This window comes from Cottoperca gobio, unplaced genomic scaffold (genome assembly GCF_900634415.1).
Source record: "Cottoperca gobio unplaced genomic scaffold, fCotGob3.1 fCotGob3_326arrow_ctg1, whole genome shotgun sequence".
In the NCBI taxonomy this organism is placed as follows: domain Eukaryota; kingdom Metazoa; phylum Chordata; class Actinopteri; order Perciformes; family Bovichtidae; genus Cottoperca; species Cottoperca gobio.
The window spans coordinates 26,719-40,123 of NW_021166933.1; the positions used below are offsets into that span (position 1 = coordinate 26,719).

A 13,405-nucleotide genomic window follows, 5' to 3' on the forward strand; every position below is an offset into this window, starting at 1 on the left:
ATATGTATATATATATGATATATATATATAATGTGTATATATATATATATGTGTATATATATATATATATATATATATAGTGGGAGAGAGAGGAGAGGGGGAGATAGGAGAGAGAGAGAGGGAGGGGAGATAGATAGAATAGAGAGGGGAGAGATAGGGGGAGAGAGAGAGAGAGAGAGAGAGAGAGGGGGAGGAGAGAGAGGAGGAGGAGAGAGAGGGGAGGAGGAGAGAGAGGGTGAGAGAGATAGTGGATAGATAGCATGAGAGAGATACTAGAGGATTATATAGAGATTAGAGATAGATGGGTGCTATATATGAGATATAATATAGCAGAGAGTATTATGAGAGTATAGCGAGAGAGATATAAATATAACAATATATATAGATATAACTACATATATAATATATATATATCTATATCTATATATATATATATATATACATATATACACATATATATATATATTATATATATATATATATATATGTATATGTGTATGTATACGCCCATAATGTCTGATTAGTTTCACACAATATAAATATATAATATTATAAATAAATGCAGAATAGAAATATAAATTTGTTGTATTATATTGTGTAAATCTCTCCAGGCTCCTCCCCTCCAGACGTGACGTCAGCGGCTCGTTCTGCTTTGTCCCGCCTCCTGGATCAGCTTCTCGACCAATCAGACGGGGCGTCCGGTCTGCCTCGCTGCGGAGGGGACGAGGACGTGTTGAGACCCGGCCTGAGCAGCCTGACGCCTCCACAGCCGGACGCCAAGGTCAGGATATCAAAGTAACTTGATTACTTTTCATTTCTCAAGACCAAATATGCAAAGAGAAGAAACACATTCTTCTGCTGCTTAAAATACCCATTTTCACTCAATATATTTGTAATCTGATTACTTCTTTATTCCTCTACTGTAATTCGTACCTGCGTAACGCTGCTTCATGTATTGCTGACCCTCCGTCAGGCGCTGGTGTCCGCCCTGCAGCAGCACTTCCTGCTCCTCAGCCAACGGCTGCACTCGGCCGAGGTGGAGAGGCGGGGCCTGAGGCTGGAGGTGGCCAATCAGAAGAGAGGACGACGGCAGGAGAGAGAGGAGACCTGCAAGGCAGTGAGGAACACACACACACACACACACACACACACACGCACACACACTTGTACTGTCTGAACACACGACTGACTGTGTGTGTGTGTGTGTGTGTGTGTGTGCGTGTGTGTGTGTGCAGGTCCCATCAACACAGTTCCACAGTGTGTGTGTGGAGCTCCGTCAGGCGCTGAGCAGGGAACAGGAAGCCCAGACACTCATTCAGGAGCAGAGCAACCAGCTGCACACACTGCAGCTCCGAGTCCACACACACACCGCCGAGCAGACCGACACACAACACACACTGAGCCAGACCACACAGGTACTTCTTTATACATCATTTTATTTGTGTACTTCCTGTTGCAGCAGGTTAACGTAGCGGAGAGACGTCGGATGTTATTTATTACAGGTCTCAGAGTATTTCTGCAAACACCACCGTGTAGAACTTATTTACAAGTCACACTCCTTCTCAGAGTCATGAACACACACACACGATGTTCATATGTTTAGACTCATTATGACGAACCCTTCATTACTGTTACGTTAGAAGAAACGTCCATCAATCCACTACGCTGCAGAACCTGCCTGAGAATCTGCATGATTTTAAGTTTCCTCCAGTATTAAAGTAATCCAGAGATGTCTTTACATCCATCGGTACAAACAGGAGCTGCTAAACGCTCACTCTGCTCACTCTGCTCACTCTGCTCACTCTGCTCACTCTGCTCATTCTGCTCACTCTGCTCACTCTGCTCATTCTGCTCATTCTGCTCACTCTGCTCACTCTGCTCATTCTGCTCACTCTGCTCACTCTGCTCACTCTGCAATACTCTGCTCACTCTGCTCATTCTGCTCACTCTGCTCACTCTGCTCACTCTGCAATACTCTGCTCACTCCGCTCACTCTGCTCACTCTGCTCACTCTGCAATACTCTGCTCATTCTGCTCATTCTGCTCACTCTGCTCACTCTGCAATACTCTGCTCACTCTGCTCATTCTGCTCATTCTGCTCTGCTCACTCTGCTCACTCTGCTCATTCTGCTCATTCTGCTCTGCTCACTCTGCTCACTCTGCTCACTCTGCTCACTCTGCTCATTCTGCTCTCTCTGCTCACGCTGCTCACTCTGCTCACTCTGCTCACTCTGCTCATTCTGCTCTCTCTGCTCATTCTGCTCATTCTGCTCACTCTGCTCACTCTGCTCTGCTCACTCTGCTCACTCTGCTCACTCTGCTCATTCTGCTCACTCTGCTCACTCTGCTCACTCTGCTCATTCTGCTCACTCTGCTCATTCTGCTCACTCTGCTCACTCTGCTCACTCTGCTCATTCTGCTCACTCTGCTCACTCTGCTCATTCTGCTCATTCTGCTCACTCTGCTCACTCTGCTCACTCTGCTCTGCTCACTCTGCTCACTCTGCTCATTCTGCTCTGCTCACTCTGCTCACTCTGCTCACTCTGCTCATTCTGCTCTCTCTGCTCACGTTGCTCACTCTGCTCATTCTGCTCTGCTCACTCTGCTCATTCTGCTCATTCTGCTCTGCTCACTCTGCTCATTCTGCTCTGCTCACTCTGCTCACTCTGCTCACTCTGCTCATTCTGCTCACTCTGCTCACTCTGCTCACTCTGCTCACTCTGCTCATTCTGCTCATTCTGCTCACTCTGCTCACTTCTAATGCTGCTCAGACCACATGCATCATGTAGTATTACTCCAGGTAACTTCACGTTGTACTAAAACATCCCCTCTCTAGTCTCTGTCGGAGGCTCGGCAGGAGGTGAGCCGGAAGGAGCGCTCGCTAAGGATTCTGGGTAAGCACCTGTCGGGGGTTCAGAGGGAGAGGAAGCAGCTGGAGGAGAGACTGCAGCGAGTGGAGGACGAGCTGACGGACGCCGCCAGGTAACGCACACCTTTCTTGTGACTCTTCCTTGTGTCATGCTGCAATAGATTCTTCATGATTCTTTCTCTCCCAGACGTCAGGGCTGTCTGATCAGCAACATGGCGGCTGCAGAGACGAGTTACAAGCAGGTGAAGACGCAGAAATACACATTTAATTACTCTGTGTGTAAACGTATTTATTTGATGGAGCATCAATGGAGCCAAACTCCATCCACAAAACAAGCATTTTAAAAGCTGTGTGCAGAGACCTGACGGAGCAGGAGCGGCATTATGACAGCAGCATCATGACGCCGTTGATGCGGCTTCTGTTTTAATCAAACATTTTGTGTTCAAACGGCTGCAAACACAAAGGTTTTGTTTGAACACATAGTAACACTTCTGCTGTGGTCTTCAGCTCAGAGAGAGGCTCGTCCAATCACGTCGCTCCCTGTCAGCTCAGCCCCACCCCCTGCCGTTACCCAGGGAACACCTGGAGCTGAGTGGAGCAGAGAGCATCATGGGAGCTCCTGAGGTGGCAGCCTGCCAGGTAACAGAAGAAGAAGACGTTCTGTGTCGCTCTGTCTCTCACTTGTTCCCTGGTTGATCCTCCGCGTGTCTCCTGCAGAGTCTCCTCTCCTGCGTGTCGCAGCTCTTCCACACCTGCAGCTCCCGGATCCACTGGCTGCAGCAGGAAGTCGACGCCCACCGCAGTCACGTGACCGCGCTGCGCGGCGAGCTGCAGGACGCCTGTCTCCGGGACAACCTCACCTACGTACCTGTGAGACGCTCGCTCATAATAAAAACTCATTGTTTGATTTAGTTTTGTGTGCAGAATAAAACAATAATTACATTATTATTCATTTCTAATCTTTTCTCTTTTCACACTTTGCGTTTCAGAAGGCTGATTTTCCAGAAACTTTTGCGTTTGCTGACGTGGAAACCCCTCAACCTGTTCTCCTCTCTGATTCGCCGAAAGAGCCATCAGTCAGTTTAAGCACCGCCCCCTCCCAGACAAACCCCGCCCATCCCAAAACGAAGGAGAAGAAAGCCGTGAAGAAGAAGAGAGCAGGCAGAAGATCGACCGCCGGGCCTGGAATGTGATTTTAGCAACATCAGTCTGCGTGTGTGGAAGTTCTGGAAAACTCTTCAACACACTCCTGGAAAGTTCTGGAAAGTTCTGGAAAGATTTGACGTTCAGACAATCAGAACATTCAACATTATTTCTGTTTATCTTTAACAGCTGCTTGGTGAAGACCATCTGGTGTGTGTGTGTGTGTGAGTGTGTGAGTGTGTGTGTGTGTGAGTGTGTGAGTGTGTGTGTGTGTGTGTGTGTGTGTGTGTGTGTGTGTGTGTGTGTGTGTGTGTGTGTGTGTGTGTGTGTGTGTGTGAGTGTGAGAGACAGTGCAGATGGTTTCAGTAAAATATTTCTGCTCGTAAACTTTGCCTGAGTTTTTTTCAAACAAACAAATGAGAATATATTCAGATATAAAGAGATGGTGACTGTGTGTTACATCCCGTCAACGTGTGTGTGTGTGTGTGTGTGTGTGTGTGTGTGTGTGTGTGTGTGTGTGTGTGTGACACACTCGAGTGTAAAAGAAGCTGGAACTGAAATGTGGACGAACAAAAGTGAGAAGTTTTCAATCAGAAGAAGAAAAAACACGACAAACATTTTATTTGACAACTGCTGCATCAGCAGTGTGTGTGTGTGTGTGTCTGTGTGTCTGTGTGTGTGTGTGTGTGTGTGTGTGTGTGTGTGTGTGTGGCCTTCAGGCAGCATGAGGTCTGTGTAGATTTCTATTAATGTGTGAATGCAAAGACGTCCTTACGCTCACACACACACACACACACACCCTCAGGCTCTGTGTGTGACTTAATCCTCTGTCACACACACACACACACACACACACACAGACACACAGACACACACACACAGTTGTGCTGATTCAGCCAAACTGGATTCTGCGTTCCTCTCTGGAGATGTTTGTTTCCTCCTTCAGTTTCTTTTCGTTTCACTCTGAAGGTGTGTTTCCTCCAGAAGATGCTCGGTGTCCCGTCTGCAGCGTCCCGAACAGACACACTGCTTCTCAGTGACGTCTGGAGGGAAACACTGTGTTAGGTCTGCTGCTTTAAGACGAGAAGGTTTCCCCGCTGGTTCAGTCTCTGAAAGCTCCCGCTCTCTTTCATGTGTTCACGCTCCTGTCACTCGCTTTCAATGGAGCGGCTAGCTTAGCTTAGCATCACAGCCAGGGACGCTGACTCTGGAGTTTCATTCAGTCCCAGAAGTGACGGCTTCATTCAGCAGGAAGACGTCCAGTGTCCCGCTCTCAAACGACAGATTACTTTTAATTCCTCGTATAGAAACTGGGATTGTAAGATTCTGCCGTGACACATCTGCAGCAGACGAGAGAGGAAATCATTTAATCCCGAAACAAAGAGACTTGTACTCCCCCTGCCTTTAAAGATGACCAACAACATCAAGTCCTCACGGGGAGAACATCTCCAGCCAGCAGGTCACGTGTCCCACCGTCAGCAGGATTACAGAACGTCGTGCAGTTCAGTGTGAACACGAAGGTCAAGTAGAAACTGTTGGAGTGCTCCTGAAGCAGGATTACAGGCCTCACACACACACACACACACACACACACACACACACACACTATCTGAGAGCAGAACTTGTTTTGAGTTGAAGCTCATTAGAAAAAATAATAAAGAAAGACGTCCAAGAAGAAAAAGTACAAAAAGAATTCATTAAATAATATTTATAATATAATAAATGTCACGTCCTGTTTCTGACTCTCCCTCATGAATATTCACCCACGCTTTTCATTTGAACAACTTTTCATCTGAGCGAGTCCTCCCTGCCTGCTGTCCTAGTTGTACCTGCGACAACACACACATTTAAAACACACACACACACACACACACACACACACACACACACACACAGTGACTGCATCAGAGCCAAGTTGGACTCGCTACAAAGAGAAAACACACGAGTAATGACACAGATATAAAGCAGGGCGGAGCACACACACACACACACGACTCGGAGGGGCGGGGTTAGGGACTGGGAGGGGGGGGGGAGTCGACAGAGAGGACACACACACACACTCAGACAGTCGGAGCAGACGTGAGGGGACACACTAAATGTCCTGTTAAATACAGAACCCTCGCCACACAGAGACTTTAGTTTCATGTAAAATTCACCACGTTTGTGGCGACAAATGACAGAAAAGCGACAGAGAGGGAAAACATGGCAGCTGGTGAACAAACATGTAACTCACCGAGATCAGGAAGAAGCTTCTCCACTTCATGACTCACATCAACACAACTTTATATTACAAGTGTTTAATATGTACATGAGGCGTTATGTAATGTAGCTGTGGAGAGTTTACATCTACACACACAGTTACACACACTCTCATGTTCCTCTCGTCTGAAGAAGACGAGTTACAGAAGATAAATGTCTGAAGAAGCTCAGATGTTAAAGCTTCTTTCATGTTCTTACTTGCTTTCAGTTACAGACAGATAGAAATAGAGATGAAGCTAAAAAATAAAGACAACACAGCTGAATATAAGTATAATGTGACATATTATAATATATATATAAAATAATATATATATATATATATATATATATATTATAATATATATATATTATTTTATATATATATAATTTTATATATATTATAATATATATATTATAATATATATATATTATAATATATATAAAATTATATATATATATATAGATATTATAATATATATTATAATATACATATATTCCCAGAGGGGGAAGAAGTCTAAAGTCCTGCGTTCAGAAAAATGTACGACTTACTTTTTACTTTTATATGTTTTGGGTTAATATTTTTACTGCTGCTTGTTTGTTGTTTGTTTTTCGCCTCCGACAGATTTTCTTCCTTTTTTTAGGCTTTTACAAACAGGACAGCGAGGAGATGTGGTGCAGTAGAAGTATTACGTTAGTATCCAGTAAAGTACAAGTATATAAAAAGGATGTTATTGTATTAACGCTCGAGAGTTTTCTGGATGTTTGTTGAAGAGTTTTCGAAGGTGTCAGTTCCTCCTGATGCTTTGTTTGTGTTTGTGGAGTCGAACAAACAGTGTGACCTGGTTCAGGGAGTTTAGAGAGCCAAGAATACAGGACCAGGACACACACACACAGACACACACAGGACAGCGAGGAGGTGGTACTGCTGCAGCGTTTCAAACACGACCCCTCTGAGAGGTTCTGGTTGGGAAGTGTGTCAACAAACGGCGGTGATCACACACACACACACACACACACACACACACACACACACACTCACACACATACTAACAGAGCGTTATCGTCTGATATTCTAATTAGTACGACATCAAAACAGGAAAGAGGTCCACCAGCTCCCTGCAGACACACAGTCTGTCCAACAGCCTACCTTCACTGCGTGTGTGTTTGTGTTTGTGTTTGTGTGTGTGTGTGTGTGTGTGTGTGTGTGTGCGCGCACCTCAGATCGACACTATAAGAAACTTTTCAGGTCATTTCTGCTCCGGGGAGAAAAACTGAAGTCGTAATTTCCTGCAAATTTCAGATTTCTGTCTCTTTGTTCTTTTTCTTGACGGAAGGTTTTCTTCTTTGTTGGTGCTCGGAGACGCTTCAGCTGTGGGAATCGAACCTGCGACGGTATTACCACAACACTACAGGAATCAGTGAACTTGATTTAGTTTTATCTGTGTTCCCAGTCAGTTTTTATGGGGACATTTTGAATGTCTTTGTTTCTTGGATCCCATTAGCTTAGTCGCTAGTCTCTCGATAATCACACAAAAACAATGAAAATAAAACAATCGCAGTCGCAACAGTCGCAGCAGGTGCAGATTGTCCCGTCGATAGTCGCAGCAGGTGCACATCGTCCAGTCGATAGTCGCAGCAGGTGCAGATCGTCCAGTCGATAGTCGCAGCAGGTGCAGATCGTCCAGTCGATAGTCGCAGCAGGTGCAGATCGTCCCGTCGATAGTCGCAGCAGGTGCACATCGTCCAGTCGATAGTCGCAGCAGGTGCAGATCGTCCAGTCGATAGTCGCAGCAGGTGCAGATCGTCCCGTCGATAGTCGCAGCAGGTGCACATCGTCCAGTCGATAGTCGCAGCAGGTGCAGATCGTCCAGTCGATAGTCGCAGGAGGTGCAGATCGTCCAGTCGATAGTCGCAGCAGGTGCAGATCGTCCAGTCGATAGTCGCAGCAGGTGCAGATCGTCCCGTCGATAGTCGCAGCAGGTGCACATCGTCCAGTCGATAGTCGCAGCAGGTGCAGATCGTCCAGTCGATAGTCGCAGCAGGTGCACATCGTCCAGTCGATAGTCGCAGGAGGTGCACATCGTCCAGTCGATAGTCGCAGGAGGTGCACATCGTCCAGTCGATAGTCGCAGGCAGGTGCAGATCGTCCAGTCGATAGTCGCAGGAGGTGCAGATCGTCCAGTCGATAGTCGCAGGAGGTGCAGATCGTCCAGTCGATAGTCGCAGGAGGTGCACATCGTCCAGTCGATAGTCGCAGCAGGTGCAGATCGTCCAGTCGATAGTCGCAGCAGGTGCAGATCGTCCCGTCGATAGTCGCAGCAGGTGCACATCGTCAAGTCGATAGTCGTAGCAGGTGCAGGTAACCTCGATAACGTTAGATCTGCTGCTAACGATCAGTACAGGTGGATTCTTCATATGAAACATCAGATTTGAATGATCCAGTCAGTAAATGTGTTCCATGTACGTGGTGTGTTGGACATCGTGACTCTTTCACCTTGTGTGTCTGCATGGCTGCAGGCCAGCTGCCCTACTGTCCCCCTGATTCAATCTCCCCCTCGGGGGGGAACCTTCCTCCCAGAGGGGAGCTGTTTCCCTGGGGACACAGAGGCTGACGGACACACCAAGGACAATATGTGTGGTGGTGGAAAGTAACCGCTTATTTACAAGTATTTCAGTTCTACTTTTACTCCACTAAAGTTTAGATGCTAAAAAACTTCAGTTACTTTGTATTACTTTTGTACTTTAATATAATAAATGCTGAAGTATTATTATATTATTATTTATATATAAAGTGATGAAAATTAGCTCCTGCACCAGCTGAATGCATTAACAGTTATAACACAGTATTATAATAAATATATTATTCTGCAGAATGACTTTTCTTTTGTTTTTTTATATATTTTAATTAAATACTTTTGTATTTTTACTTAAGTAACATTTTGAATTTTGAATTTTACTTGTAACAGTATTTCTACACGGTAATATAATATTACTACTTTTACCTGTGACCTTTGACCCTCCTTGTTTCACACACACACACACACATACACACACACACACACATACACACACACACACACACACACACACGCACACGCACACGCACACACACACACACACACACTTGGTACAAAATGAAAGAAGAAAAAGCAGGGAAAATGCTGAATATGTCGTCCAATCACGCGTGTTGCTCGCAGTTAGAGGCGGAGTCACAGGAAGCACAGCCTTGAAAAGTAGAAACAAGAGAAGCAGAAGATTTCCTGAACGAACGAAGGAAGACGATGAAACATCTCAGAAGACAAGAAGAAATAAATACAAGACGAGAAGCACGGAGGAAAATACTTTCAATATTCAAAGAGATCTGAAGGAACAAGAGAAGAAGAATTACCAGAAGTCGACAGACGAGTCAGTATGGATATCAATAATATAACCATATCTATATTTAAGAAGTAATTTATAAGCTTTTGATCATTTGATTAAATTAAATATATATTTTCATGTCACTCATCAGCACAAAAAAGATGAGACGCTCATATCTATTAGCAATAATCAATATTGGCTGTTTGAATAGTTATTTCATTTACTTTTGATTTCATAGCCTTGTGAAGCACGATGTCATATTTAAATATTTAAGGTGCTAATATTTATTATTATTATTAAAGTAATTATTGTATTATATTATTGACAATCATCAAAGAACAAATCTATATAAAAACCAATTAATTGGTTTTAAATTGGAAATGTTATTATTATTTTATAGATACAAAAACCCATATTTTCAATAATAAACAAAAGTAAAAACAATAAATAAAGTTACTAATAATAAGCTCTTAGTGATCAAAACATTAATACATGTAGAACTAATACATAGATATTTGTCTGTAAGAGAATATAAGTATCAAGTTTATTTCACTTTAATTCAGACTTAGAAATACATATAAATAAATAATAAAAACATATATTGTTTTAATAATAATACATTTGAAATAATGTATGACAGTATTAGTCAGTACATTTGAACGAAATATTAGATTATTGGAAAGTTTTATCACAAAGATTTATATAGATTATAAATGTAACCGTCCAATCACAAGCAGCTTCAGCTTTATCTGACCAATCAGGAGGCTGAGCTGATGTTTGTTCTGTCTGCAGGAGCGAGACATGAGGATGACTCCAGACACTGAGGAGGTACACACCGTGTGTGTGTGTGTGTGTGTGTGTGTGTGTGTGTGTGTGTGTGTGTGTGTGTGTGTGTGTGTGTGTGTGTGTGTGTGCGTGCGTGCGTGTGCGTGTGTGTGTGTGCGTGCGTGCGTGCGTGCGTGCGTGTGTGTGTGTGCGCGCGTGTGTGCGTGCGTGCGTGTGTGTGTGTGTGTGTTCAAATATATAATCCAAAATATAATTAATTTATAGTGTTCACATATTTGTGTGCATGTAAAATGTAAAGAAATTGAATATAATGTGATTCTGTTTCGCAGGCTGTCCGGTGCACGGCGTCCGGCTGCAGCTGTGTGTGTTTCAAACCAGGAAGTGTCCAACTCCGGTCGTGTGATCGCTGTGGACACGGCTGGGTCCCACACGGTAAGACACACGCACACACACACGTTAGTATTATTACTTGTGAGGACATGACAACCTTAATGAAACCAAATTTAACTAAGAAGAAGAATGAAGCCTCCTTAAAAAACTCATTTCACTCCAGAACTAAGGGTGCGTTCCAAAACCCACACTGCCGTACTATTTAGTTAGCCAGAACAAGAGTGAGTACGTCCCAACACTTTTAAAATGACCAGGTCCAAGTGATCTACCTGTATAAAACAAAATACTGCGACGGGGGGGGCTGTCTGTGGTTTGTGCGACGGGGGCTTCTCTCCTCTTCTTTCCTCCGCTCTGCACGTGTGTGTGTGTGGGAGCGAAACAGAGGGGAGGAGGGAATGTGAATGCGCAACGCAAGAAAAAACCGAAACACTTGAATTTCACGGGGTGCGGGGTTCCGTTGGGGGAATATATATATATTGTTTTAACGGTGTGCGATCCACCCTCACCTAACCCTAACCTTTTGGGCTCCCCTGCTGTAGATCGTCTCATTACATCATCTATTGATGCCTTTAACTTTCATTACGGTTCCTCTCGTGGTGAACAGCACTTTAATATGTGAAAAACATTTATGTTTCTCTTTAGACTGAGTTTGACAACCACACAATGCTGGACTTCACCCACCGACTGACACACACGCGCACACACACACACACACACACACACACACACACACACACACACACACATACACACATACACACATACACACACGTACACACACACACACACACACACTGCAGATGTGCTCTGTCGCCACGGTGACATGAAGTCAGGTGTCGCTGTCATCACATCAGCGAGAGCATCTGGAGAGAACATCTGCACACACACACACACACACACACACACATGCATAGTGTTTTTCAGATCGTAAACACACATCTGTCTTGCAGTTTGACACTTTGTCTAATATATAAAATATTACTTTACTTTCATGTACAACTTCCTCTTCAGCCATGGCGAAGCTCCAGTTTCAGGCCCAGCCTCCCTCCAGCTGCGGCCCAGTGGAGGTGGCCCTCCCTGGGCTGGTGTTTGACCTGAGCTCCCTGGTCCTCTACGGAGCTCAGGCCATTCCTGTTCGGCTAAAGATCCTTCTGGACCGTCTCTACAGCATCTTAACCCCAGAACAGGTACAAACTATAAATCACAAAGTATTCTTAATATGCTGAGTTGCATTTTCTATGTTGTTGTGAAGAAATGTGTGTAACAGATGACTTTTTGTCGCCTTCAGGTCGGACACATACTGCACACACTGGGCTGGAGTCTGGGGGATTATGTTAGAGGGTACATGCTGCAGGTAAACTTCCACTACCATCCAACGTTATATCAATATAATGTGAAAAAAGTAAGCTTTACTTACAGATCCGGAGTGTACGATTAATATCCGAACACCAGCCAGCTTACACTACTATTCAAAAGTGTGTAATCAAAAAGCTTGATTGGGTACAGTCAGATGTCAAACACGTAAAACAATGTCATTTGGATCGGCTCCAAAATTTAATGGTATCTTTCTTCCTTCCACCAAGTTTCATAAAAATCGGGATCGTAGGTTTTCCATAATCCTGCGGACAGTCTAAGCCAGTGGTTCTTCGTCACTGAACAAACATAATCGGAACCTGTGCGTTTGTTGCACTTGTTGTGGTAGTTGGTCTCTGGTAGTTTACAGCGATTGCATGGAATATAAGAATATTCATTTATCAAATTTATATTTACATTTTTTAAACGTAATCTAATATATTCTATTTATTTCAGGAATCACGTACCCACTGCAGTACTCCAAAGTACCCCTAGGGGTACTCGTACCCCAGTTTGAGTAACACTGGTCTAACCTTCCCTTTGGTGGAGTTAACTAACAAGCAAAGATATTCTTCAAGCTTCACAATAAAGAAGGTTCATCCTGCGTTAGCACGAATACAATTGGATCAGGTCGTAAAATATGGACCAGATGAGTAACACTTTGTACAAAACATTTGCAAGAATTACTTTACATATGTCCATAAATTGACTTGGATCCTGTTTGACTCAAAGGGTTAGGGTTAACAGTTTTCTTTGGTTATAAAACTTCTGCACAAATTCCCACTTTCATCTATTCACATCAAGGTCTATTTCTCTGCAGCATCCCAGTGGGAAGGTGTTGGACCGCTGGTTGATGGTTAGCCCTGAGGAAGAGCTGCTCATCCTCAAACAGTTCCTCCGCTTTGGCGAGACACGCCCCATAGTCGACTTGATGATGCTTCAGTGCCTGGCAGCTGTCAATCACCTCTCTGATCCAGAGCTAAACCCCGCCCCGAAGAGTTTCCACTCAAACATCAACCCGTTCGCAGGAACTGCAGGAGTCTTTAGGAACACAAGAGGAGATTCACGTTTAGTCGCCGGCGTCTGCCGTTTTAAGAAAAACAGTCCTGCTGACCACAGCGACACCGCCCACCTGAATTTTCCAGGTGGACCATCTTTGCTTCTCCCTTTCCACTTTCCGAGCTCCGCCTTGCACTGTTTGGTTCCTACCACCAAGGTAATAAAATAAAATACAATATACAACTGTTTTTTTCCCAACTTAGTGTG

General features: G+C 44.3%; 2 protein-coding genes across 2 annotated transcripts; both read left to right on the forward strand.

Annotated features, from left to right (window-relative positions):
* Window positions 1–301: 301 nt before the first annotated feature.
* Window positions 302–4,629, forward strand: LOC115005591 (coiled-coil domain-containing protein 171-like). The gene is made up of 9 exons (XM_029427471.1): window positions 302–305; window positions 612–781; window positions 974–1,117; window positions 1,236–1,415; window positions 2,837–2,982; window positions 3,057–3,111; window positions 3,377–3,508; window positions 3,587–3,739; window positions 3,859–4,629. The coding sequence occupies exons 1-9, from the start codon at window positions 302–304 to the stop codon at window positions 4,060–4,062; spliced, it is 1,188 nt and encodes a 395-aa protein (XP_029283331.1). The 3' UTR covers window positions 4,063–4,629.
* A 5,782-nt stretch (window positions 4,630–10,411) lies between these two features.
* On the forward strand, window positions 10,412–13,122 carry LOC115005592 (zinc finger protein basonuclin-2-like). Its single transcript, XM_029427472.1, has 6 exons — window positions 10,412–10,438; window positions 10,726–10,828; window positions 11,798–11,973; window positions 12,075–12,140; window positions 12,960–13,081; window positions 13,119–13,122. The coding sequence occupies exons 1-6, from the start codon at window positions 10,412–10,414 to the stop codon at window positions 13,120–13,122; spliced, it is 498 nt and encodes a 165-aa protein (XP_029283332.1).
* Window positions 13,123–13,405: the final 283 nt, after the last annotated feature.

Coding starts and splice junctions, on each gene's coding strand:
- LOC115005591 (XM_029427471.1), top strand. Junction 1,118..1,235: donor GAGAGGAGACCTGCAAGGCA/GTGAGGAACACA, acceptor GTGTGTGTGCAG/GTCCCATCAACACAGTTCCA. Junction 1,416..2,836: donor CACTGAGCCAGACCACACAG/GTACTTCTTTAT, acceptor TCCCCTCTCTAG/TCTCTGTCGGAGGCTCGGCA.
- LOC115005592 (XM_029427472.1), top strand. CDS start 10,412: ATGAGGATGACTCCAGACACTGAGGAG. Junction 10,829..11,797: donor ACACGGCTGGGTCCCACACG/GTAAGACACACG, acceptor CTTCCTCTTCAG/CCATGGCGAAGCTCCAGTTT. Junction 11,974..12,074: donor GCATCTTAACCCCAGAACAG/GTACAAACTATA, acceptor TGTCGCCTTCAG/GTCGGACACATACTGCACAC.